The sequence below is a fragment of the Calypte anna genome, chromosome 1 (genome assembly GCF_003957555.1).
Source record: "Calypte anna isolate BGI_N300 chromosome 1, bCalAnn1_v1.p, whole genome shotgun sequence".
Classification (NCBI taxonomy): Eukaryota; Metazoa; Chordata; class Aves; order Apodiformes; family Trochilidae; genus Calypte; species Calypte anna.
In genome coordinates this window covers 41,673,688-41,701,635 of record NC_044244.1, presented here as the reverse complement: position 1 = coordinate 41,701,635, position 27,948 = coordinate 41,673,688, and the positions used below count along the sequence as shown (strand labels likewise).

At 43.6% G+C, this 27,948-nt stretch overlaps 1 protein-coding gene across 2 annotated transcripts in view; it reads right to left on the bottom strand.

The window, feature by feature from the left end:
• Nucleotides 1-4,204: 4,204 nt before the first annotated feature.
• Nucleotides 4,205-27,948, bottom strand: part of LOC103525286 (NADH-cytochrome b5 reductase 3) — a 39,321-nt gene continuing 15,577 nt past the window's right edge. The window contains exons 1-9 of one of the 2 annotated variants that reach the window (XM_008490237.2): nt 23,140-23,314; nt 20,041-20,172; nt 15,894-15,966; nt 14,124-14,230; nt 12,657-12,786; nt 10,327-10,410; nt 10,112-10,197; nt 7,844-7,943; nt 4,205-6,314 (exon numbers count right to left, since the gene is read on the bottom strand). In XM_008490237.2, the coding sequence (XP_008488459.1) occupies nt 6,142-6,314; nt 7,844-7,943; nt 10,112-10,197; nt 10,327-10,410; nt 12,657-12,786; nt 14,124-14,230; nt 15,894-15,966; nt 20,041-20,172; nt 23,140-23,160 (906 nt within the window). In that variant the 5' untranslated portion in view covers nt 23,161-23,314 and the 3' untranslated portion in view covers nt 4,205-6,141. Of the gene's footprint in view, nt 6,315-7,843; nt 7,944-10,111; nt 10,198-10,326; nt 10,411-12,656; nt 12,787-14,123; nt 14,231-15,893; nt 15,967-20,040; nt 20,173-23,139; nt 23,315-27,948 lie in introns of those variants that run through there. The other variant, XM_030444834.1, reaches the window with a different exon arrangement.

The window sequence follows — 27,948 nt, the reverse complement described above, 5'->3', positions numbered from 1 at the left end:
TGTGTCAGGTCAAGGTGTGGCAAAAGGCAGTGGCAGGTGTAAAAGAAATCTTGGGAACAAAGCAACCCAACAGGGACAAAAACCTGACCCTGGAGACAGTGATGGGAGTGTTTGCTTTTCATGGCAGCAGAGGCAGCTCCAGACCCTGACCACTTGTGGTAGAGAGAAAGTAGTATGGAGGAGGCAAAATGAGTTCACGTCAAATTTGTGTTCAGTAGCTTAGCAGCTGATTGCATTTATGGACTGACTTTTTTTCTTTCTATTTCCCTCAACTCTGAGTGGGAAAAGTGAGATTTCAGGCTGCATGATTTTAATTACTTTTAGCCACTGTTAACCAAGAAAGGAAAACCTGATCAGTCTTCTAACTAGTAAACTCATTTTATTTATACCTATCTGAGAAGTTTCGTCACTGCAAAACTCTTCTGCCTGTAGTTCTCTTATAATTTTTTTCATTTCATTAACTGAATAAACACATATTTCAAAAGCTCTTTCCTATTATTTTAATGTTTACTATTTGAGTTATAAGATGGAGCAACTGTGACATCTGAGAAATAAAGGCTGTTATTACACAACCATTACAAAAAAAAACCCAAAAGAAACAAAAAAAAAACCCATGCAGCCTCAGTGTTAGCAGTGTTTACAGCATTCCCTGGTCTAGGCAAGGAAGCTGAAAGGTGAACTGAAATTGAAACACTTGGGAAACTGAAATTTTTGCTGAGTCACAAACTTAGCTGGGTGTGGAAAAGGGGGGGGGGGAGCCTTTCAGGTTGGAAATAGTTCATTGAGGTACAATTGTTTTTAAAGAGATGGTGTTACTATAATTTTTTGGGGGGGGGAGTGGGGTTTGTTAGGGTTTAGGTGGTGTGTACAGAGGGTGAGGATTCTGAGCCCATTCAGGGGGGGTTGAGTTGGGCTGGAGGGTTGCCTGTTGAGAGTAACAGAGTAACCAATGCTGCAGCAGAACAGCTTTGTGCATTGTATTCTTCTTGAGGATGGTGAAACACTGGGATGGGTTGCCCAGGACAGTTGTGGGTGCTCCATCCCTGGAAGTGTTCAAGGCCAGATTGGATGGGGCTTTGAGCAATCTGGTCTGGTGGAAAGTGTCCCTGCCCAGGGAGGGTTTGGAACTAAATTACCTTTAAGGTCTGTTCCACCACAAACCATTCTGTGATTCTATGAAATTAGCATCTTATAACAAGTGTGTCTCTTAAGCTATTCCATTCTGTAGAAATGCTCTCTTTCTCTGAGAACTGGTTTGTCTTGTTTGTTTGTTTTGTTTCTGTTGGATGTTTTGCATGCTTTTCTGGCATTGGAAAGGGAATGACAAGGGGAAAAATAATAATAAAAAAGTTTTGACTATATAGAGCTAGAACTATGGAAGGTTACACATTGGAGCAGTTGATGGTTTGTGCTCCGCAGTCACTCTGGCACCACAGAGATGTCATGCAGGCTTGGTGTTTATTCTGGAAGCCAGGGAACATTATTGGCACACTTGGCCATGCTCTTTGCCTGGTTGCCTTGTAAGTTTTAGCTCAGGCACCTGGACCCTTAGCAGTGGTGGGAACTCACCAAACCACTGTAGTGCAGCTAATAAATGGTGAAGATGTGCAACAAAGTGTTTACATTGAACACAGTCAATTTGCATTATTAGCCTGCAAAGCTGGACTTAGCTCTGGTGACACATCCATACCATAAGGTAAGATTTTCCAGGTAAGTTGCTGAACTCAGACAGTCTAATCCCATAAATTTCTGTGGTAAAGCTAGTAAAAGCAAAGCAAAGGCATTGTGTTGTTTGGAGTTGTTTTTCTTTTTCTGTTTGGACATAGTTTAGTACAACGTATAGTTTGTATAGTTTGTATTGTAGTTGAGCTAATGGAAGCATAGCTCAGTGAAGAAAGGCTTTCACTGGCAGCACTGCTGCTGTTGGCTGCTCAGTCTTAAAGTGTCTTTTTAAAAGTGTTTAGCTATTATTAAGACACGTGATTAGCTGCTCACAAGAGGTCCTGACTCAAGCAGAGATGACTGAGCCTTGGTGCCAGTGCTTGAGCACAAGTCCTGTGAGGAGAGGCTTGAGGGAGGTGGGGTTGTTCAGTCTGGAGGAGGCTGAGAGGAGACCTTATCCCTCTCTTCAGCTGCCTCAAGGGAGGTTGGAGTGAGGAGGGGAACAACCTCTGCTCCTTAGTAAACTGTGACAGGACCAGAGGGAATGGATGGGAGCTGCACCAGGGGAGGTTTAGGCTGGATGTTAGGAAACATTTTTTCACTGAGAGGGCTGTCAGGCATTGGAATGGCCTGGCCAGGACAGTGGTGGAGTCACCATCCATGGAGGCATTTAAAAGGCTTTGGACCTGGTCCTTAGGGGCATGGTTTAGTAGTTAGATTATGGTGTTGGTCAGAGGTTGGACTGGATGATCTTGGAGGTCTCTTCCAACCTAAGCATTCTGTCATTTTGTGATTACTCCAGGAAAGCATCTGGAATATTCTTCCCACACCTTCTGCTCTCCTGTTGCAGAAGAAGCAGTGTGGTAAGCATACCCCAAGCTGCATGCTATGTGGACACTGCCTTCATCTACAACTCTCCTGTCCTTCAGCCACACAGTCCCCCTTCTCCTGCCCTTTGTCCCTCCGTGATCCATCACTGATGTGCCCCTACTTTCTCTTCCACCTCCCACACCCTGGGAGGATAAAACCTCCTATTCCTGCTGTACAGACCTTTTCCCTTCCATTGCTGCAAGGGCTCTTGTTTCTGTGGTTAGCTCAGTGCAATGGAACAGTTTCAACAGAGATGACTTGATTAGAAGCTCTGCTCTTGCTGGAATGTGCTGCAGCTGGCTGGCTGTGCATGCTCCTAATGCCCATTGCTGGGAGCCAGGCATAGGCCACACAGAGAACAACACCATGTGCGTGTCTTGTGATCAATGCATCAGAAATGCTGCCTAACGACTGTGGCAGACCTGTTTAAAAATGGGGTCCTGTTGTATTAATTCAAATTACAGAGTGGGGTGGCAGGCTGGGCACCATCCCCAGAAGCACTAAGCCACTGCTACCACTGTTCAAGCAAGGAAAGCCATGGATCCCTGCTGCCCCTGGTCCTCTATTGCTGCTCCCCAGCTCACACCAAGCCCACATGTAAGAAGTTACTAACATGAAGGAGAGAGAGCCTGGCTGCTGCCCCGGGTTTGCCCAAGCAATGCTGCTGCTCGTTCACTTTGGCAGGATCAGGAGAAAAGCTCAAGAATATGAGGCTCCTTTCTGTAAATCAAGTTATCTTTACCAGAAACTTTGAAAGGGCACTATTAGATCCCCTGAGTGTGTATTTCCTTACCTGATCTACAGTACCTTGAGAGATTAGAGCAGATGGAACCCACCTCCATTACACAGGCTGCTGGGAAGCCAGGACAGGTGAAGCCATGTTTATGGCAAGTGGTCACTTCACCACATGCATCCCAGAGCCCAGAGCTGCTTCAGCTCTGGCCCCCGTGGCTGTCACAGGACTTGGCACCAGCACAGATCAGCAGAGGACCAGCTGGGGGTGCTGGGGCACCATGAGAAGTGCGGCTCGATTACCCAGCTACAGGAGTGAGATTAAGGGCCAGCTCATTTCTTACCTCTCAGATCCTCTGTCACAACAGAAGCAACAGACAGAGAAAGGTCCCTGTCAGGTCCAAATAGGGCTTTTGGAGACAGCTGCCTCTGCACTGCAGTAAGCAAAGGAGACTCACTTCTGGCAAAGCCAAAGCAGCATTTCTGATCCTCTCCCTCTCAGGAAACTTTCCACAAAATGCTGTTCACGCTTCCCCAGCTGCTTTGAAACATGGAGGTTAGTAGTTCCCAGCATGTTCTGTCAGAAAACTGGAGGAATATTCCTGTTTTCTGTAAGACAGATGAATTGGCCCAAAGGAAAAAAGAAAGAAATGTAAAAACAGCTTTTACCACTGACTTGCTATAGTACCAGACCATTAAGCAAAAGGGACTGTGACACAGTTTTGTTTCAGGAGATGATATAAAATCCCTTTTCTTTTATTTATTAGAAGATCTTCACAATCACAATAAAGATGTACAAAATAAAGTAAAAAGAGGAGACTGGAGTGATGGGGAGAAAACCAGAAAGTTTACTCCTTGACTTGGTGCCCAAATACAGCAGTTTTCACCAAACCCAAACAAAAGAAAGGGATAAGCACTCAGGTAAACAAATCTAACAGGCTTTTTTTTTTTTTAACCTTGTCTCTTACAAGATTAAAGATGATGGCCTCTGTAACACACAGGTGATTCACCCACAAGATATTTTATTTCTTACACAGATATGAAAAGGCCAGTAATTGAATAAGCAGAGTAAGTACTACAAAAAAGTTGATGCGTAACCAGCTAGAGTTACTTTTTTACAAGATGACTTCATTAAACACAATGAAAAAAATCTATGCATATCCCACAGTGATATAAACCAGCAGCGAGGTAATTTCTTTCATATGTCTGCTTTTTGGCTTGTAAAAAAGGGACTGAAAATTACTTGTGCGTTATCTGAACTTTGGAGCATAATATTAAACAACAAGTTTCAAAAGCACACATCAAAGTTCCAGATTTCAGAGGCAAGCATCTAATTAATAAAATCAATAACAGTATTATCCATTTGAAGTTCCTTAAATTATATCTTCTTTTAATTGATGCTGAAAATTAACCTGACAAGTGCACAGTACAGGCACAAAAGAAAACATGGCAAGCTATATGCTGACTTTAAAAATTACACTGACACTTGTAGCTAACTAGCATCCACATGACTAAACATCCTTTCAGTCACTCTAATTTCATCATCAGAACAAGATTTGTAGTTCTGTGGATTCCTTGCAAGTCAGCTCTAACCTCAGCAGCACCTCTGCTGTTTAGAAGCAGAAAAGTTCGGCACACAAGATGTCTTAAGTTTACTAAAGACTAATTAAAAGGCTGCTGTAAGAAAAGTATATTAAAAAAAACAAACAAACAAATTGGAGAGCTCTAGTAAACAGCATCTAAGAAACAGTCCTAGATTCAGTGAGACATTTCAATTTGCTGTCAGTTTGGTGACTTAAGGCTGTGCCCAAGCATCCTTACCAAGCAATACCCTCCAGAGCTTTGCCTGAGCAGGACAAGGGGGTGAGTTCCCCAACTGTATGCACACTGCTGCCCAAGCTGGGACACCTGCTGAAACCCACCCTGGCAGTGAAACCTGAGCTTCCTTTGTTCCAAATCCATCTCTGGGAAATAAGAAACTAAAACTAAAAAGATCCAGTTTTCACCCAGCCATTTTTTCACTGCACAGGGCAAGCAGAACAACTACTTTTGAACTCCGATGGCACCATCCACTATTTAGAAGTAAATTAAAAAGTCAGTATTTTTTTTCAGTATTCCACACAAAAATAGAAGCAAAAAATTCCAACTATTCATGGAACAGTGCACAAAGCTGCTTGCTTTCTGTAGTTTCTTTCATTGCCCAGGGGTGAGAACAGTGACCAGCTGGGAAAGTGTTTGCACATGAGAGGCTATTCCAAAATACGAAGGAAACAAATTTTGTATTGCTGTCTACCTCTCTGTTTTGATTAACAAAGCAGCTTGAACAACTTCAGTCATAAATGGTTAACTGTCATCCTTAACTGAACAAGCATCTTTAAGCTTCTGATGGTGCAGAAGTTACGCACACTCCTGGCCCTCATACTGTAACAGCTCTGTAAAGATTAAAATTGGCATAGGCGTGGTGAATAATCCAGGACATTCTATACATTTTCATCCTTCATACCAAATCAAATACTGGGTACACAGCAGTGTTAGAAGTACAATATTATACTGCCACTTGATTACAGTGCTAAGAAAAAATGTAAATGAGCATTTACTGCCCTAAATGATGGAGTACTCAAGCCACCCAAGCACTATCCCTCACCACCCTCACCACCCTTCCATCATACCATTGTTTCTGTGCAACATACAGTATGGTTTTAGTACAGTTGAGCTTAAGTGTCTTACTTGCCAGAGATTCAGGAAAAAAAGAAGCATTTTACATGTAAATGTAGCTTCCCAGCACTGTGCATCAGCACTCTCTGCAACCTTCTCCTGTTCCCCACTAAGTATTTCTTTCTTCCTTTCTACACAAGATCACTGCATTATCAGTCTTCTTTAGAAGGAGAACCTCAAGTCCTTGGTGTAGCCCAGTTTGTCCAAGTTGGGAATGCAAGCATACTGGATCATTGGAGGAGGTCCACACATGAGAATCAGGACATCACTCTGAGGTGGGGGCAAGTGGTCTCTGATCATCTCTTGGTTCACAAATCCTTGGCTGTACTCCCAGTCTGTTTAAAAAAAAAAATAAAATTATAGGAGTGAGGAAAAGATAGACACAAATCATTTTAGAATGAATGGTGGGATTTGAGATTGATTGTTTGTTTGTTTTTAGTAACATTCTGCACTGTAGCATTTGCATGCTCCCCTCACATCAGTGTCCTCAACACAATTGTGCTATCTGGAAAAAATGCCACCTCTGCTTTTAAGATGCAAAACTGATGTTCAGAAAAAAACAAGGGCTAACTTTTAATCAAGCTTGCTAAAATCCCCAAGGAAATCTCAAGCAGAGCTGTGAACAAAATCTGAATCTTCTCAGTTCCAGCACTGTGAAGTAACAGCATCCACCTTCCTTACCCCCCTGTTTACAAGTGCACCAGGGAGACTGTAGCTGAGGAGTTTTTCCAAGCTGGAATACTCACAGTGCTCATCAATTAACACTAGGATTCAGGTTTACCCATCACATCCCCAGCCCTGGATACAAAAAAATATTGACCCAAAACTTTTAAAGCTAACACATATTTCTCTCACAGATTATCCAAGAATTTCCAGGTTTGGTCCAGTTTCATGTGTGAAAGTCTGAAGAACAGTGTTGAGGGGCTAAGGAAGAACTTTTATCACAATGACTAATATTAGTTCCCAATTCACAAATACCAAAGAAAAGGAATGGTGATTAGAAATTCCAGGAGCACACTAATTGCAGAAGAGGGCATGACAGCAACAGACTGTGGGGACAGCAAGACTCTTGCCCCACCCTACCAGAAGTGTATCCTTGGTCACAAGGTAGAAGGCACATGGCTTCTTTGTCCCAAAGTGCTGCTGAATAGAAGTGTGAAACTTATGCTGATGTGTGTGGGCACAATGAGGAATGGCAAGAAAGCAAAAAGAAATTGCATGGAAACTAGTGAGCCTCTTCATCCTCAAGCTTGCAGAGCTGAAGAAGGCAAATTCAGCTAGCTCATCCTCTCACCTAGACCAGTCAACTGTATCACATTATCTTTAAAACTGGAGTGCACCAAGCTGGAACAGTATTTTAACTAACAGTTAGTTAAACAGTATTTATACTAACAGAAACACTGTTAGTATAAAAGCAATTCCACTGCCTAGGAAGAAGATCAGCTACCATGAGCTGCCAGAAAAGTAGTGAGACGCTGTGCCTCTGATCCTCCCCACAGCAGCTACCTTAAGGCATGCTGTATACACAGGAAAATAAGGTAATTTATATTATGTCTATGAAGAAGGGGAAAGAAAGCTCACATTCCAGGGCAATAATGGCAAATATTCAGTAGCAGTCATGGAAGGAACACTGCACTACCATCCACCAGATGTGAACTGTGCAGCTTTGGAAACCCTGCCTGATTCTACCTAGGAGTTTCTGTGCATCACTGCATTAAGAATGATGCTACTGGACATATGCGGATGTGATTCATTAAGGAAAAGTGAAGCTCAGCAATACACATGTGACATAGCATGTCTCCTGTCAAACACACGAATTAATACTCATCACTGAAACTTCAGTGGAAGCAGTGCTGGATCTTACTTTCAGGTGCGCTGTCCAGTGTGTACCAACACTTAAAGCGATTGGGATTCTGAACCTGGATCTCCTCGAGCTCAGAGCGTAACAGGATATCCTTCTCAGTCTGCAGGATAAGAAAAACAAGGATTATGTAGCCCTCAGATGACCATAGAGCTGTTCTACAGTCCTTTGAGATGGAACAGATTAATCACCTGTTTTACAGGCTAAAGAGAGCAAACACAAGTTATTTCCATGGCTACCCTGCAGCAGAGGTAATAAAAAAGTTCAGATCTTGACCACACAATGCCTTCCCTCTAAAAACTAAACCAAAGCAAAACCTGTACCAAAACACTTATTTGGAGAACTAGTGGTAGCATCAAAAGAGTAAAGACTTCTTTTAGAACTCCTATTACAAAAGCAATTTCCATCAAAAATTAACTATGACTGCACTTACATATTCCCCTACCCCTCCATGTTGTTCAATCAGGAAATCAGGAATGTTCAGCATTCAGTCAGGAAAATGCTACTTTCCACACCTTTGACACTTCAAATTTGATCATCACTGCCATATGGAGATTTCTTGGTTTTTAAACAGGATGTGGTACAACTAACCAAGAGGGTATCAAATTCTGATTGGAACAACAAAGATTACAACAAAGGGTATCAAGTTCCACTCCTCCCTGATTCAACATCATTGAGGGCCAAAAGAAAGCCTTATTCCTGTAAGAGCAGCTGCAGTTTGGGAAGAAGGGAAAAGGGTAGAGACTAAAAGTGGTGCAGCCTTAATAATTTGGCACTGAGGACACCACTATGTCTGTAACTGTGGGGGCAAGGAGGAATGTGCCAGCAGCTATAGCTGAGTGGGTGCCTATTTCTGGATCTGAAGCTCCCTGTCTTCCAGAAAAAGATATTACTGGGTCTGGCCAATTCAAAGCATGCTAGTCTGAAGCACAGTACAAGCCTACATACATTGTCATCTATAATCCAACACAGCCAATCAGCTAAAAACACATTGAAAAACATTTTGTTGTGTTAAATATTAAAAACATGTAGTCTGCAAGATTTCCTGACTGACCATTTGTCACAAGGCTGCTTGACATTTGCGCAATTAGTGGATACAAGGACACCTTAAAGCTGAGGACTGATGTTTACACAGGCTGTTGCTATTATGCAGGCAACTGTTCCCCAAGTCCTCCCTGCAAGGAGGTTTTTCTAGGTTGCTAAAGCAGCTCTAGCCCTGTATTAGTCACTCTGCCTTACTCATTGCAAATGCTGGCCCTCCTGCCCTGACACTGACTGCACTTCATGCCAGCTCCTAGGGCTCAGCAGAGAGCAGCTGCACCAGAGAGCAGCCACAGGGCCCTCCAGGAGGTCTTCCTGTAATAAAGCACAGAACAGGGGACTCTATTGGCACTTGGATGATAGCTCATGGGTAGAAAAATCTTGCTTTACCATTCAGCACAAAGGAAATGACACAATATTGGAAGAGACAGGAATGACAGACGAGAGACTAAAGCAGCTAAAAAACACAGGTATGAAGTGAGGTTCACCACAAATAAGAGATCACAACCCAGAAACAAATGTTAATTATGTTGGAGAACTTGAAAAGATTAACTCCAGAAAAACACTGAGTAAAGAAGGGGCATTTCAGTTCAGCAGCAAATCACCATTTAGGTTGGCCTGATCATCCAAGAAATCTCTATTGCAAGGATTCCATGGATGAGAGCTGTTCCCTTTGTCCAGCACAGCAGTATCATCCACTTCAAAAAGCAAAAGCAATACATGAAGAACTGACTGAGGGAATGGAAATGAAAGGACACAGTCATGTAGAATCTCAGCTCCATAGCTGAGGGACCTGCTGGAGACCAATTTTAGCCTCACCTAAGGTGTTCTCAGACAGTGATTTCACAAAATTGGTGAGTTACAATTGCTGAAGGAGACAGATGTCCACCTCTTTCATGTTTCCCCTAAGGACAGCTCTGCAAGACTGCTCCAGACATTAACAACTTGCACAAAGGAATGTGAAATTTCAAAACATTTATAAACTCGACTGGAAACAGAAAAATGAGACACAGGAAAGCAAGCACTAGCTGGGAGGAAAGCAGCATTTCTGTGGTAAAACAAAAAAACCAATTACAGTGCTTTTGTATGGGAAGTTCTCAACATTTCAGTTCACTTCTCCCCTGAGGGTTTGTATTTCTGTTCCAGGTTTTTGCAGCAAGAATTTCATTTGCTGAGTGATGCCCTGTCAGTTAAGTAAAACCTTATGAGCAGAAAAAAGTAGAGAATTACCTGATTAGCAAACAGCAGCTGACAAACAGTAGGGTCATCTTTGTCCTTTATGATTGCTCGAATGATCTGCAGCATTGGTGTTATCCCTGAAAGAGAAAAGCAGGTCAAGGAAGTGAGAGCTTGAAGGAGTAAAAAAAAGTGCAAGTGAGAGAAAATACAAACAAACACATCTGCCAGCTGTCAGAAACCAAGGATGAATATTTAGATATACATACCAGTCCCACCTGCAATCATCCCCACATATTTCACTTTCTTAGAAACTGGTTCAGCTTTCTTTTCTGGCCGAATAGCAAACTCGCCTGGAGGGAGGGAGAAAGGGAGGGAGAGAGAGGGAGAAAAAACAATGAAGAAAGAAACAGTATGCATGTGATTCCCTTCCCAGCACAGTGTGCTAATCGAATTTGCTTCAGCCCTATCACCCTTCCCCCTCCACAAAGCAGGAGCAGGAAGCAGACAAAGGTGAATATATCCCAAATCAAAAATATCCTAAAAGATGACCACAGATTTTAAGACAAATGATTATAACATTGGACATTGATGTGGACTCAAGACATCATTACCTGTATTTTTATTTGCTCATGTACCATACTCCCAGTGATACTCAGAAGCCCAGATTGTGGGAAGAGTTCTACACAAAAGAATTAATCTACTGAGATCACTTATTTACCCCATGCAGATTATTTTAAGGAAAAGCCTGAGATATGCAGGGTGGGTTTTGTTTCGGTTTTTTTTTTTGTTAATTTATCTCTTCTTTTTGAGCTGTGGCCAAGAAGGCCAATGGCATCCTGGGGTGCATTAGAAAGGGTGTGGTTAGTAGGTCAAGAGAGGTTCTCCTCCCCCTCTATTCTGCATTGGTGAGGCCGCACCTGGAGTATTGTGTCCAGTTCTGGGCCCCTCAGTTCAAGAAGGACAGGGAAGTGCTTGAAAGAGTCCAGCGCAGAGCTACTAAGATGATCAAGGGAGTGGAACATCTCCCTTATGAGGAAAGGCTGAGGGAGCTGGGTCTCTTTAGTTTGGAGAAAAGGAGACTGAGGGGTGACCTCATCAATGTTTTCAAATATGTAAGGGGTGAGTGTCAGGGAGATGGAGTTAGGCTCTTCTCAGTAGTGACCAGTGATAGGACAAGGGGTAATGGGTGTAAATTGGAGCATAGGAGGTTCAAGTTGAATATTCGAAAAAATTTTTTTACTGTAAGGGTGACAGAGCCCTGGAACAGGCTGCCCAGGGAGGTTGTGGAGTCTCCTTCCCTGGAGACATTCAAAACCCGCCTGGACACGTTCCTATGCGAAGTGCTCTAGGTGGCCCTGCTCTGGCAGGGGGGGTTGGACTAGATGATCTTTCGAGGTCCCTTCCAACCCCAAGGATTCTATGATTCTATGATTCTATGAAAATCTGAGAGTCTGAAATTGCCCCAAAATGCTTCATTTGTTGTATTCACACTTCTCTTCATCCAGGAAAACAGAAAGACAACATAAAAAGCTCTGGAAAACCAGGTGTTTGAGTTCTGCTGCTCACAAAACTGCCAGCAGGTTTTCGTGACACATTTGTGGCTCTGCTATGCCAAAAGGAGATATTTTTATACTGGCATAAAAGTACTTCCTACTGATAAAGTTCATTTTCACTTGAGAAATAAGCATTGGACAGCACAAATACCAAGGGCTTTTATCAATGTATAAATTATGACCATTTAAGCAGGATGAAAATCCCATTCTTTAAGAACAGTATCAATAAAAAGCATTTCTATAGTCATATTAACAATGATGGATGCTGACAAGGATGGCTGCTGACTTTAATTAAAACAGTAGCAATTTCTTTTGTGCAGAGCTGATAACAACAGAAAAGAATCCCTTTGTCTAGTAGGAAAGGGTGAATATATTGAGAGGTCCAGCCCAAACAATAAATAGAGGTGACTAAGATTCATCTTAAGCAGTATGCATAATTAAGATGTAGCCACAGAGATTCTTGCCCTCTACTCAGCTCTGGTGAGACTCTACCGAGAATACTACATCCAGCTCTGGAGCATTAAAGAAAAGAACCTGTTGGAGCAGGCCCACAGAAGGGACACAAAAATGATCAGAGGGATGGAGGACCTCTCCTATGGAGAAAGGCTGAGAAAGCTGGGGGTTGTTCAGCCTGGAGAAGGCTCTGAAGAGACCGAAGAGTCCGAAGAGATAGTGGCCTTCCAGTACTTAAAGGGGGCTTATAGGAAAGATGCAGACAAGGCTTTTTAGAAAGGCCTCTAGTGACAGGACAAGGGGTAATGGTTTCAAATTAAAAGAGAGTAGATTCAGACTAGACTTCAGGTAGAAATTTTCTAGTGAAGCTTCTAGCTGAAGCACTGAAACAGCCTGCTGACAGAGGTGGTAGATGCCCAATCCCAGGAAATAATCAAGGCTCTGAGCAATCTGATGGAGTTGAAGATGTCCCTGCTCACTGCAGGGGGGTCTGCCTAGTTGACCTTTAAAGGTCCTTTCCAACCCAAATTATTCTATGAGTCAAAGACTTGATTGAACTCAGCTGGAAGAAACCTGCGAGTCAGCCTTGCCTTTTCCTTTGTAGACAAGTAGGCCACTTGGTCCTCTGAAGTCAATAGTGTCCCCGATCTTCAGGCTCTCTAAGTACTGAGACATCTTCCCTCCATCAGGAAACTTCGGGTGGACATTTCTAAAGTAGATCTGTTTAAAGTAACAATGAAATAATTAATCTCTCAGTTCAAATACGAGTATCTGGCCTTCAAATATTTAGGTACCCATACTCCTCATACAAAGAAGACAATTACCATATTAAAAAATACTATCAATACAGATTAGACTGACAATAAAAGAGAAGCACTGAGTTTTCTGTAAAATATTAAAATGTCATTCTTGTCCCAGTTTTGATCAGAGTGGACACAGACTGGCAATTTCTTCACTGTATTTCTGTAACATAGATAAATATATACCTAAACAATCAATGTGATTTATGTGCAAGGTTAAAAGGGGGAAAAATAAAGCTTGGAGAATGATCCCTGAGAGCTTAGCTGCAAAGGAGTATACCCAAACCTTCTTCTTGAAATACCAATTGTTTGCACGTCAAACTTAAAACAAACAAACAAAAAACCAACGTGGATACCAACTAACTGAGTATTGAATTGTTCACCAGCAGGTATCAGTGGGTGCAGTTAACACTGCTGGAACTGTGCTGAGGTTTTTTACTTTGTATCACATGAGTGCGAAAAAGTTCAAGCTGAGACTAAGTACACTTTTACATAATCAGCATCATTTGTTTGCATGGAGAACCACACCGGGAGGAAGAGTCTTGTGGAAATCTATCTGAATCAAAGATTTACATTTTTCCCTTATGTCTTCAGTGTGCAACACCACACAGATGAAGATAAGTAGGCAGGTAAAAGGCAAATTCATATCTAGTTTTCCAGTAAATTAATGAAATGTTGTTAGCTGAAGAAAAGAAAAAAAAAATTCAGAGTAAAATTCTAAGAGGAAATCCAGTGCAGATATTCAGGTTCTAAGTCCCTGTTAACTTTAAATATATTTGCTTAGCCTAGTACCAAGAGACAAAACAGAAGTACTTTATCACAGAACTCAAAATCACATTCTTGCCACTTAAATCAGTCATTCACATTGTTTGGATCAGTAAAGACAAGAATCACCACTTTTAAATGATCACGCCAACCATGTTGCATTAGTTTCAGAAGAAGCTGGCAGTTCAGGCAAGGTTAATTCCTTACTTCAGAAGGATTAAAAGGGTGAACATCTACAGGTCTAGACAGATTTTGCAAAACTGCTGTATGCAAATACAGAAAATTACACAGCATCTTCTTGAGACACAGTTCCTAAAGAAGTGCTTGCAAAATGTTGTGTGGATTGTAGGTAACTGTAGATCACTTGTTAGAACAGTAGAAGCCTGTGACACATATTCAAAGTGAAGCCAACAGATCATATTCCACAGTACTGCAAGTATAAAGGTGGGTACAAAAGTTGCCCACGCTGATATAAGACCATGACATTCTCACCTTGACAACAAGATCCACAAAGCCCTTGTCATCATCACTAGAAACTGGAGTGTAAGGTCTAACAACCAGAGCTCCATCAATCCGGGCAGACAGGTAGATATGCTGTCCTGTATGCAAAGAAGGAAAAAAGCAGTAGGTTCAGTGGATTTACTGAGCTGGCATGGACTGCAAATGCAAACCCAAAGTTTTCCTAACTACCTTGTTCTGGGCCACCACTTTTTCACTTTTTCCTCTCTCATTTTCCTGACATTAAAACATCTGCCAAAGTTGTTAACCGTGGAGAGACTCTACCTGGAAAGGCAGACTGCTCTGCTATCAACACTATCAGTTCTGACAGCTTCATGCATTTACATTTACCTCCTCCAGGCAAGGGATGGCTTTGCCACCCCCTTCTCCAAAAACAGACACATAGTGACCGCTACAGACTGTGAACTTGGACAGACCAGACTGCTTATGGAGCATAGCTCACAAGAATTGTTACAGATCCCAGAAAGGTGCTCCTCCCAACAAGAAAACATGCTTTATGCTCTTACTTGTTAAGAGCTTTACCCCACCCTGGCAGGACAGCAGCTGGCAGCTTCTTCATGAGGCCACACATAACTCTGCTCTCCCTAAGAGTAATGCTTTTTTTCCTGTCATGCTCCAGCTGGTGCTAATAGAGAAATGCTGGCACTGGACTAAACATGCAGAGTGCACGCCAGTCTCTGTCCCACAGCTGCCAAGCCTGCTGCTCCCAGATGCTCTTACCACTCCTACCAGCTTTCAGCTTTCAGCTCTCTCTGCTTCCCACATCTTGCCTACTATACCCCACTCCCTCAGTCACCCACAGACGAGCCCTTGCAGAGCACCTGTGGGGAGCAGGACTATGCTGCTCAAGGGACCATCCAGGGCCATGCACACACCTCCCTGGGCTGTGCTGCAACAACTGGCTGACTTCCTCCAAGCTTACTAAAACACTATAGGAAGCAGTCGCACACAGCAGGCCAAACGCCCCAGGCAGCTTCCTTTCTGGTGGCATGTAGGACAAGAACAATTAAAAGGGTGAGACAGCTCACTCCTCAAGGTTCATTATGAGCAAGGGAGGGAAGCTAGCTTTGCCCTCGTGGCTATTTAATAGTGTATCCCAACAAGAGGGATCCTAAACATAATGGACTATAACGCTGGAAAGAAGGCCCCTGACTCACAGATAATTGTAACAGGTTGTTAAAGCAGAAGTCTCTGTTATAAACAAAAGTAACAAATAAATGCTCCTTATACAAGCAGTAGAAAACAATAGGACTAAGCTATTACTGAAGGCAACACAGCACATGGTAAAGCCTGAGGAAACATCTACCCCAGGGTGATTAAGAAGTTCCATGAGACTGGCTGCAAATTCAGAAGTGAGCTTATCATCTGATAGACAGCATGTGTTAGAGGAGAAGTAGCTGAGAACACTTCCCCAGGGGATGGAAAGGGATCACAGGGGCCAAGCACCACGGGAATAACACACACTGGAAAGTTGAGTCTGGAAAAATACAAGACCAATGTCTGTTTCTACTGCCTTAACAGAAACAAGCTGTATGTACATCCTCTGTTAAGTACACTTCATTTCAGACCATGCAGATGACTCACAGCATGAGGATAATTTTGCAAAGCTCTAAATACCAGCTCAGGACACATGGACAGTATTCAAAATTCCACAGTTCAAAATGTAGGGAAAAAATCCCCACAAAATCTCTCACAGTATAATTAACAACATTTGGATTCTTAGTAAAGACAGACAGAACATACCTATGGGGAGACCCAAAACATGATCCATAGAAGGGAGAGCAAATCGAAACCTTCTTGTGTCATGACTAATTTCCTGGAAGAAAAACATAAAATGAATGGATCATTTATGTTGTTGGGATTTAACATCTGTGATTTCACAAACATTTCTGGGGGAGAGCAACAGCCCAACTGTTGCTTCAACTGAAATCTTCAGATAATGCAAATATGAACTCCTCTGAATGTGGCAATGCTACTGAGGTCAACTTTTCACTTAAACTCCCTGAAAACATAGCTTATCTCAAAAATTTTTAGAATTAAAACAGAAATAAAAATAGAAATAAAACAGACAAATGCAAATACTGTTTTGATGTGTATTTAAATGGGAATAGCAAAATTTAATGAGATACTCATACACAGATTACGACCAAACAATAACTTTCTAAATAGTATGAGCATTTACATTGCCCTCCATGAGAAGGTCACTCTTGTTTAAATATGCAGGAGTTCAAGACCAACCTCCCTTCATTTGATGTCTAAAAAATCAAATGAATTAACCATTTCAATATAGATGATTTCAGAAGACAAGAGTGGATGTCAGAAAGATTAGAAAATAGCATAGCAAAAGGGACAAGGTTGCTAAGTCTTAAAAATATTTTCCTCACAAAAATTGAATTAACCCTTAACCCAAACTGAAAAGTTCTTATTTAGATAAAAACTTTATTATAAAATTATAACAATTTAAGCAGTCCAGCTGGGATAACTATTCTAGTATTTTACAAGAAAAATTCTAGTATTTTACTAGAAAATACTAGAGGTATTCAAATACCTTGCATGAAATTTTGGTAATGAGTAAATAAAATATTATTTCTTACACTAAGGAAGTTTTGCCTCTTAAAAATTAGATCAGATTCAGGGATTGAAAAAGACAGCAAAAAAAGACAGAAAGAAATGGCATACAGCCTAATGCCTCATCCAATTACTTTCTTTTTTAAAGTCCTATGGGACATAATGTCCCTTCTAGAGAAAATTCCATAAACATCCTACAAACTATTGTAACCTTTTGTTTCTTTGGTTGGTTTTGTTTTTCAAGTAACCAATAGGGACAGACTTCTTTCTCATCGGTTCTTCACTTACAAGCTCTGGTCACAGTGTTGAAATTTTCTTCACAAATAATCATTTTAAGGTAAATGCTGAAGAAAGAAGGGAAATGAGTAGCAGTCTAAATGAAGGCTTTTCTGTATTTATGTCTACTCAGGTACAGTAACTGCCATTGAAACTTCCACCAGAAAGACACCTAACATGGACTTACTGCTGCTGCTCTCTCACTGACCACTGCTGCTTTTATATGAGAATTTCAGCACCAGCTTCATGACTTTAAAGCTGGATTTTGCCAATAATCCTTTATTTTAAGGTGCTGTCTTTAATAGCATGCAGAAAGAACACAGTTCCGAGTTAATCATCTCATCAGTTAAAGTTGAGATAGCTTAGCCAAAGCTTAACACACAATTGGTGCATCATAAGAGACAACTGTGAGAAAGAAACATTAAAAAGCTCATTAAATTCTCAGTACCTAGATAAGCATGCCTAGCCTTGACTCTGTTACACGGCCAAGAGACTGAGCATGCCATTCACCAAGTCATTAGTCAAGGCTAGATTAAAGATAGCCTTGAAACAGGACTCAGAAGCCATTTCCAGCGTGGGGTCATCCCTGCTGCATTCCCCCAGTGCCATCATTTGGCATTGCCCTAAGCACCTGCAAGCCCTTGACCTCCAGCTACCAGAACTTATTTTTGTCTCAAGTTGCAAGTGCTGAGGAGTTTTCCACACTTGCAACTACCAACACAGAGTTGGAGAAGTGTTTTTTTTCAGGCCTGTGCTCTGCTGAAGCCACTGAAAGGCATCAAATGAATTATGCCTACTGTTACACTGAAGTGATGGGATTTTTTAAGGTCTTAAATTAGCACACCCGACTGTATTACAAGTTTTTTTCCTCTACTAAACACTCAGAAGCAGCATTGTGATCCCTACTTTTCCATTCAACATACAAGAGATACAGCATACTCAGTTTGGGCAGATGTTAAGAGTTTCATCTGAGGGGTAAAAGGCAAAAGTGGGTAACAACAGCTCACAACAGCTTGACAAAATGATATGCTCAATTTCCAGCTTTTACACACAAAATAGTAAACTGCATTTAAAGACAGGCCAGCCTCTGCACAGCCATACTCTCAAATATACCATCAAAATAATGTTAGGTTAAAAATTACAACCCCCAGCTACTCCCAGAATAGGGAGTTCATTTGTTCATTTTTTGTTTTATACACAAACCATGTTGGTGTTCTGCTGGTGGAGGTACCAGCAGCTTCACAGTCACAAAAAGGATAAATACCAACAGGGGAACAGCAGAAACTTTTAAAATCTGAGGGTCTTTCCCTCAGGCTGGACAAACAAAAGGAGCAATGCTATAAATGTACTGAAATTCCTCTTGCAATGGAAGTCACACTCCAGTGAACCACATGTATGCCTTGAGTAGGCTCCACAACCACACTGAGAGCCACAATTCTCTTCCCAAGCTAAAATCTTCCTGTGTAATGAAAGCTCATTTTAGATTGGTGTTCTCATCAAATGAAAATAAAGCTTGTAAAATACAAACTGAAGCATGTCATAAAGACTCTAACTCATTTCATTTTTACCAGACAGGTGGTATGGCCATGTAGAGAACTTTAGTGCCAAAGATAAGAGTGTTTGCACCAGATTTTTGGCAGGATGTCAGAAGCTACTAGCACTTATTGTACAAAGTTATTTTTCAAAATTAACTTGTTTCCAGAACACATTTCCCATTTAGGCAAAAAATAACAAGTGTTCATCAGTCAAATATTCTCAGTTCATCAAGGTACCACATGCAGCAGCGCTCGACCTTGTCATGTAAGAGCTCCATCCCAAGATAAAAAAAAGGCACACAAAAAATAACAACAGAGTGGAGGAAAAAGAAAAGACTATTTAGCAGAAAAAAAATAATCAAGTGAGCTGTGAATTCTCTTCCGTCACAAACTGCTACAGCAACCTCCAAGTAGCTTCATCCTCAGAAGCACAAGCAGTGCCTCAAGCTTCCCTCTTAGAGCTCAGGTTGTACCTGCAACCACATGCTACAGATCTGACAAAGTGGAGAGTATATAATAATAGCATTGTTGCAGTACACATGGGAAATAAATTCAATAATACGTCTCAGCCCAAGCCACAGGGAAGCTTCCTGTTCCCATGAAACCAGGATTTGGAATGACAGTAATCACTTTCTTTGACAGACAGAACAAATGGAAACCAAGCTATTGGTGTGCTCTCTATACCTCAAACAAAGCTTTGTTCCAGTTCAAAGTCCTTTTAATCCAAACTCTTCTGATAACTTTCTAGATAGCTAGCTGACTTAAAAAGTCAACACTAAAAATACCTTCAAGTGTGACTTCACACCCAGAAGGCCAAAATTTCTACTACCTCATGCTTTCGATGGTGAATTTACCCAAGGGATATCTGGACTCTTCACCTTTTTTGTGGTTTTGGTCCCCTTCTCACCAGTTCAGTTACCAACTTCTGATAGCAAGATCCACCCCTGAAGAAGTCATGGCTTTCCTCTGAATACCCAGCTGAGCCACCTGAAAGGTACAGAATGGCTTCTACTTTTAAAAGAGAGAAGGAGAAGCTGAGACAGCTCAGGTGCTCTCAGGACTACATCATTTAAATACCTTTCTTCCTGTAACACATAAGAGTACATAAATCCAGCAACAGGAATCGGTATCATCATAGTTATGACAACTATTATGATGAACACTGCTGACTGTGAAAAAAATTCCTGCTCTGCCTGACAGTATGACTTGTGTCTCACAGACAACCTAGTAGTGCACAGTTTAGGAATTTCTGCTGTAGTACTCCATGACATGAGATACAGATGACAGAAACTACAAGTCTGGTCATTTCTGAAGTAGTACTCTCCACTCAAAGTTGCTTATAAATCAGCTGCTTGTAGAACTGCAGAACTCAGTTATATTGGGCAATGAGAATTCATAAAGGAGACCTTTCTTTAAAATACAATTCTGCAACATTACCCAAGATTTTAAAAGCTATAAGCATTTAACAGTATCCATGGAGAGGTCATGCTCAGCACTGCACAGGCACTTACCTCCTTATCAATCAGCCTCAATGCATACTTCACATCAGGATCCTTCAGAGTAATTGCAGGATGGGGATTCTTGAAAAGCCTCAGGATGGTGGTGTATATAAGCCATATTGGGTATGTCACAACCCGACTCAACTGCAGCAATATAGAAAGTGTTAGAGATGTGTGTGAAAAGAGGAAGTTATTTTAGTGAGAAGGAATATGGCAGCATGACATGACAATCCAACACCAAACTGTTTCTTCATACTAATCTAAGGAGGAAGAAGAAATATTAAAAAAACACTGTCAAGTGTAACACACAAATTTGCTTTATGAGTAGCTGGCATTGTTCTTTGTTGAGGCACCTGGCATACTGGCAAAGGGTTGTCAAACTCAGCAGCTTGACAAAAATGAGGATGCCACAGCTCCAGGTACCCAGCTCCAACCATTAGCAGGCTGAGCACGTATGTCCAGCAAACATACACACACACGTGGCTGCCACATTGGCCAATACAGACAGATGCTCACACAAATAGCACTAATTCCCCTCCCTGAACAATCAAGATGGTCTACTAGTGGGAAATAGATACACAAATGCATATAAGGCTGATCCATCAGAAACTAGCTTCACAATAGCTGTCCCCAGATTCCAGTGTCCCCAGTTGCTGACACCTGGACATGTGAGCCACTGTTGCACAGACCCCTTCACAAACCATCAAAATGCCCTGTGGACACCCAAGTAATTGGGATTCTCACACCTCACCACAGACCCCACTCTCTCTCTTTCTGGCAGCTGGCCAGGACCCCCAGCCCCTCCAGCAGCCAGTGCCTTTGGTGGTCTCCCCTTCAGAGTTGCACAAATCCCTGGCTCCCAGGCCACCTCACCTACTTGCTGGCTACTCCATCTCAATCTTTGCCAGCCACTGCACACTTGCACTGGGTGCTGGCACCGCAGACACAGACGCCCTCTGCCCTACACTCTGGTTCCAGGCACTAGTGTTACACCTCCACAGAGATATGTGTATGCAGAACATCATCCCTTCCCCAGGAAGGCAGCTATGGAATGTAATGAGGACATGGGACTGGCTGCACCAGTTGGCCTGCTGGTTGCAGGACACAGTCAGACATGGGTCCACAGCAGGCCTGTTTATGTAGGGTCATCCCTTTATCTGTGTATTTCCCCCATATTTGTTCTTCCCCGATTGGTCTAGGTCCCTGCCTTTGGTTCCTCTCCTAAAGACCCCAAAAACCCCAGATGCTCTTCTCTGTGTCTTGCAGGCTGGGTGGGCACAAGGAAAGCCAGCCTTCCACTGACAGGCATTACCCCTGACTGTGACAGCTCTGTGAAGGGCCAGGGGTCATTTTTTTGAGTCAGCTATAGGGCTCTCCTACCTGCTAGTGTTTCTCTGTGCTGCTTTCTGAGCATGTGTGTGCCTTGACAGGTTAGCTGCACTCCTTTGATGGGCCCAGGAGTAGCCAGGTCAGGTATCAACAACACTGCCCACCCACTGTTGCAACTCTGTGCTCTTTGGTGCACACACTTGCAGACAGTCTCCTCAACTACATCATCAAATGTGTACCACTGCTTTGGGTGTTTTATATCATGGTGCTTGGAGGAAAACATAAGCATTGTGTTCATGTAGCCTGAAAGAACCAACAAACCCACTAAATCAGATAGCTATTTTAGTTCCTTACTCAGAAGGCATCAGCTGGTGGGCAGGAAAAAGGGAAAGAACTGAAGGCTGAATGCTTACAAATAGTCATAGCTCAGAAATATGTTCTCAGGGTTAAAAGTGATCTATATACTTTTAGCACAAGACATAGGTATTAATGAAGATAACTGCACTGCAAGCATAGAAGCTGCATCCGATCTACAGTAGCAGAGGAAGCAACTGGCTGACCATAAAGCCAAGAATCACCAAATGAAGACCTGGTGACTCACAGTTTCCAGCTGCACAAATCTTTGTTAGCAAAGATCACAAAATAAGTAACTGAGCAGGAATTTTTATTCATGGAAACAGACCTCTGTGGGATAACTAAAATGGTCACAAGACAGAGAGGAAAGCCGTGGTATGGAGATTGCCAGCCCTTTCCATCAGGGCGTGGTGAATGAAATACAACTGAACTCATAAGCCATGACTGAACTGCCCTACAAACACACAAACCAAATGCTTCTTTGGCAAGAAATATCTAGAACCCTCCACTCCAATTCCCCCTTCCCACTTCTTCATTCAAACCCTATCTTTAAGTGCTCTTAGTTAAAACTCCTCTCATCTGTTTTAGAAAATGACGAGAGGATTAAAGGACAGGCACTTCTTCTGGAGCTTTAGCATCTGCCTCATCCTCCTCTGCTCAAGTAATTTAATAAGCAGCTGTACACAAACAAACATATATTCCAGCCGTCTCCGTCCTGCTTCTCTCGCCAGCCCAGAGGCCAGAATTGTCTGAGCAGGTGCATCAGCAGAAAGAGACGATCTGTCAGGCAGCTGCAGAAAGAGGGTAACGAGGCGTGCTGCTGCCAACAGCGCTGCAAACCCACCGCTCGGCAGACATGATCCCCAAACAGCTCTGCATTTCGATAGCAGCTGCCAGGCTGGTGGTTTCAAAGCCATCAGCACAGACAATGAATAACTTGTTCAGGGAGCGGAGAGAAGAAAAACGCACACGCCACAGCAGCCAACACAGGCACCCGTGTCCCATGCACACAAGGAGTGGGTGCCCAAGCGTCCCAGAGGCGCCGGGGAGGGGACAGAGGGGGGTGACAAGGGGGGGGGGCGGTTTGAGGCTCCCAGTACGGGCACCCCCGTTCTCCCTCCCGGATGATGGGTACACAGCAGGGGAGGCGACAGGGGCCTCGGGCACCGCCCAAGGGTCCCTGCTCTTCCCAGGCATCGAGAGCCGGCCCGCCCCGGGGCAGTGGAGGACGGACGAAGGGGCCTCAGGGCCTGAGCTCGCTCTCAGCCCTTGCGTGAGGAGCGGGGAAGAGGGGTGGGGGCTACAAAATCGCAGCACCGAGGCAGCGGCAGCCGCCACCGCCACGGCCCGCTGACGGGGGACGCAGACCCGCTTCCCGCTTCCCCCCTTCCCCTGCTCGGGGCCCGGCGGCCCCCGCCCCGCACTCACCGTGCTGAGCTGCGCACCCATCGCTGCCCCTGACAGACGCCACAGCTCCCCCGCCCCGTGCAGTGACCTCACACGGCGTACCGCCAATCGGCGCTCGGGCGCTACCGCCCTCTGCGGGCTGCAGCCCCGTCCCTACGCTCAGTCCCACCCGGACCGCCGGGGGGCGGCAGATCTCCGCCCAGGCGCCCCGGAGGGGTGGGACGGGCCGAGGGCTGGAAGTAGGGACCCCGAGGCAGCCCCCCTTGGCTGGTGAACAGGAGGCGGTTCTCCTGCAGAGATGGGAGGTGAGAGGGTGGTCCCGGTTGTTAATTAAATTTTTGGGAAAAAAATCACGGGTGAAAGAGATGGAAGGGCTCCCATAACTTACTCTGGTGACAGCCTTGGGCGCCAAGTAGAAAACACGCAGTAGCTGGACTTACTATTAGCATACTATTAGCATATTAACGCATAATTAGAATGCTAAAATACCCACCCGTGGGCCAGAGTCCGCTACTGACGAAAAGCCCCCTGCCCTTTGAGCATGCGTGGCGAAATTTTTAAGCACTGCCACTTCAAATGGAGATGAGGAACTAGTTGACCCGTCATGTGTGCAAGTGATAGAATATAACTGATAGGATATAATTAGAGGTGAAGTTATTTTTCACGTTTCTGCGTATAAAAGTAGCTCTAGCGTTTCGGGAAAATGAGCTTTTTTCGCGGAATACCGCCTGGCTCCCTTTTCCGCGCAGAACTGGAAATTATAGCAAATACCTCGACTCAGTGTGTGGATCGGATTCTTGCACACGGGGTGACGGGCCCCTCTTTCGGGACAGCAGTGACTGAGGCACTGACCACCCCCTTACCCCACCCCGGCCCTCTTTTCTGTCTTGTTTCTCCCTTGGCCGAGCCGACGGGGACCCGCGCTCTCCGGTGCCACCGCCCTGGGGCGGTGCGGCTGGAAATGGCGGCGGGGCGGGGAAGGGCGGGCGGCACCGGTGATGCCTGCAGGCAGCGCCGCCGGAGAGGCGGAACCGGGGAAGGAATGGAGTCCCGCAGCCACACCTACACCTTGTTGCCTTGCGGCGTCACCTCCTGTTCCTCTCCCCACCAACAAAGCACAGACACACAGAGACACAGACACACACGCACGCAGACACACGCACGCAGACACACACACGCACACGCACTCCCAGGCATGATGTTTATTAGTGCCACGGCTTTCGGGCCCCTGCCGATGTCGTGTTGTCAGCATCCGTGGGGTGTATTAAGAAGAGTGTGGTCAGTAGGTCGAGCGAGGTTGTCCTCTGCCTCTAACTCTGCCCTGGTGAGGCTACATCTGGAATGTTGGGTCCAGTTCCGGGCTCCCCAGTGCATGAAAAATAAGGAACTACTGGAAAGAACCCAGCAGAGAGCAACTAAGATGATGAAAGGACTGGCGTACCTACTTTACCAGGAAAAGCTGAAAAGGCTGGGTCTGTTCATCCTAGAGGAGACTGGGAGGACATCTCATCGGTCCTATTAAATATCAAAAGGTGGATGTCGTGAGGGCGGGGCCAGACTCCTCTCAGTGGTGTCCAGTGACAGGACAACGGGCAGTTGTTACAAACTGGAACACAGGAGGTCCAACATAAACATAAGGAAAAACTTTTTACTGTGAGGGTAACAGTACTGAACAGGCTGCCCAGAGAAGCTGTGGAGTCTCCATCCCTGGAGGCGTTTAAAACCTGTCTGGATGTGGTCCTGTGTGATCTGCTCTGGGTGATCCTGCTCTAGCTGGGGGTGGTGGACTAGAGGATCTTCAGAGGTCCCCTTCAACCCCTACCATTCTGTGATTCTGTGATTATAGCAAATATATAATGACCTTTTGCCCGTTATTAATAGGATAAATAATGACAGGAAAAACAAAGAGGTTAAAAGTACAGTACCTTCCCTTTCTAAGCAGCAATTGAAGCCCCGCTATCTTTTCAAGACAAGAGGAGGATAACTTCATATGTCAACACCACAGTTCGTTATTATAGCAAACTTCTGAAGCTTTAATTGCCCCATCTGTACAGCTTCAGAGCCAGCACCTGCACATAAGGCACAGTAAGGAGAAAGGTGCCTGGGTGCCAGGATGCCCTGCGCTGAATCTTCTGCCCCGTCAGTCTGCCCCATCTCATCTAGGCTGGTGATGGCCAACAGACTGATTCATTACTGGTGGTGTTTATCTGAAAAAACACAAGAACTAAGCTGTGTCAATGGGAAAGCATGTTTCAGACACATCACCTAAATTTTTTTTACATAGATGTGCACAAATTAATGACTAATAAACAAATGCATGTTCATGTCTGTGCAAAATGTGAAATGCTTCAAAACTCTTAAATTAATATGTCTTAACCTGAAGTAAATAGGCCTCAGTGACTCCTAGACACAGTTTCTCCTTACAAAGTCGAGGAAGGCATATGTTTGACAGTCCTATTAACACAATAAGACACAAAAAAAATTTTCCTCCCTTAACCCCTCAGCTCACACACTGGTACTGAGCCACACATATCCCTGAGCACTCCTCCCAGCTTCTGGGTTTACTGGCTGCATGCAGCTTATCTGGCTGTGAGAACATTCCTAAATCAACCATGGTTTCCTATTAAACCTAGGAATTAGTACTGGTAATTAAAGGTAGTCGAACACGCCAGGTAAGCAGGTCCCTACATGGTCTAGGTGAAGATGTAGCAGCAGGAATGAAGTTAACTTATGCCAGGCATTGCTATGAAAACAGCATGCCAGGCTGTTTATTCCTCTTACTTTTCTCTTTGAGAGCAGCTGTTCTACCAGAAACTCCCAAGTGCAGAGATTATGACACCATTGGCTAGAGAGAGAGAAAGACTTCAGGAGTAGGAGGCTGAGGAAAACAGGGAGATAACTGAGACAGATCAGGCACAGGGACCATGGAGCTTGATGGGCAACAATATGTCAGGTGAGGCTCCAGCTTAAGAAATCATACTTATGGAAGGGTGGAGACCTCTTAAGTCCATACTCGCTGTTCCCAGTGAGCTCTGTCCAGCCTAGGCCATGTCTCTGCTGATTTTCAGTGCTGGTAAGCTTGTAGAGACTTGGCAGTAATAGCCAAAACTCCCACAGAACATCCATCAAACTCACTGTCTCAGAAAATCTCTTTGCCATATCAATGGACAAATGTGACCCAAAGCCCTACTCTGGCTTGTCCAGTAAAAGGACTGAGCCTGCTATAGATGTGCATGGTGTTTGTGCTAGCTGCCAGCTTTTACTCATTCTCCCTAGATCATTCTGTCCAGACCAAATGTGTTCTTCATGCATGTGTAAGCCCTGACTGTTTTGTTCTGGAAGCCCATAAAGCACGGTGTTCTCATTCCAGATCCACCACAGAGGTTTACATTAACTCTGAATGAGCCCTTTTCCTCTTCAGGGAAGCATAGGCACCCATCTGGAGGCAACAAACCAGCACTTACCCATTGGCTGCATTGATTGGAAAAGCAAAATACATAGACCAGATATACACAGAGATGCATGCTTCAGGAACAGGTTTTATTCACAGGGTTTCCTTGATCCTTAGCTGGGCAAAGGTCAGCATTTGATGCTTGAGGTGGCAGTTTTGTTGTGCAAGAGCATCTTTGGCAAGTCTGTTGCCCCATTCTTTGGAAATGCTGTTCCCATGCAAGTGAGGCAGTGACAAATACTCTCCCCTTGTTACAGAAAAGGGGAACAGAGAGCAGAGGCAGCCTGACCTCAGCTCCTGCACAGAAAACATAAACTGCCCCATATAATGGATTTGATAAAGAATTGTCAGATCACTCCAGCAGAGAAAGTCAACACACAGTGTTAGCAAGGCCACTTTCTGGAGAGTCAGGATTCCTTACTGCCTGCATTAGATCTGGGAATAACCCAGATTCTGCTCTGACTTTTGTATTTTGATCAGTGTTTCAGTTTTGTTGGCAAACACACCCTTTGAGACTCTGAGATCCTTAAGTTTTTTCTTATCTCAACAGCTATATTATAGGACAGAAGTTTTACGACAGATTTAAGTACACATTTGGTTATGAAATTGCTAGTGGTGCTACAGACCTGACTTCTAATTTTTTCAAAGATTAACTTAAATCTGCTGTGATATCCCTCCAGTGATGATAATGCTTGTAAATGGAAATTCCCTGGACCCCCATCTGGGCTCTTCTGCTAATGTGAATAAATTAATTGCAACTTGGTTCTGGAGAGAATATGGCCACTGGCTTTTGTATTTGAAATGGAAGTCTAGGAAAAGACTTCCTCTATTCAGCTGATAAACACAGCAACTATATTTTTGTCATTTATCTTGCTTACCCAGAGCTACAATGGAGTAACAAACCTGGTAAAAAAAAATCTGTTAAAATTAAGGATATTCAATTTTGAGATACATTCATTTCCCCTGCCAGCATCAGAAAGCAGCTTCACTTTTAAGTGAGCTAACAGGATGGGTTGCCCCCTCTGCAATGCCATGCAGCAGGCAGCCTCATTACCTGCTGCTTCGTTTGGCTTTTATATGATTCTTTGAAGGGCTACATAGACCAGAGGTGTAGAACCATTTGTAGCCTAATATCAAATAATTTTGTCTTTTTCATATACAAATACACAGCTTAAGCCTAAAGCTATGTTTTTCAGAAATTAATAATGAAGAAGAAAAACTTAAAAGCATCAATCAAACAAAAATTCTTTTAAAACAATCTGAAGGATAACATAACCAGACAATGAATGCTGCTTCCCAGGACCTTTAACTCACTGGCACCTGCCACCCCTTGCTTTCAGTGGTTCATGAAACAGGCTGCCTTTATAAAATATTTCCTT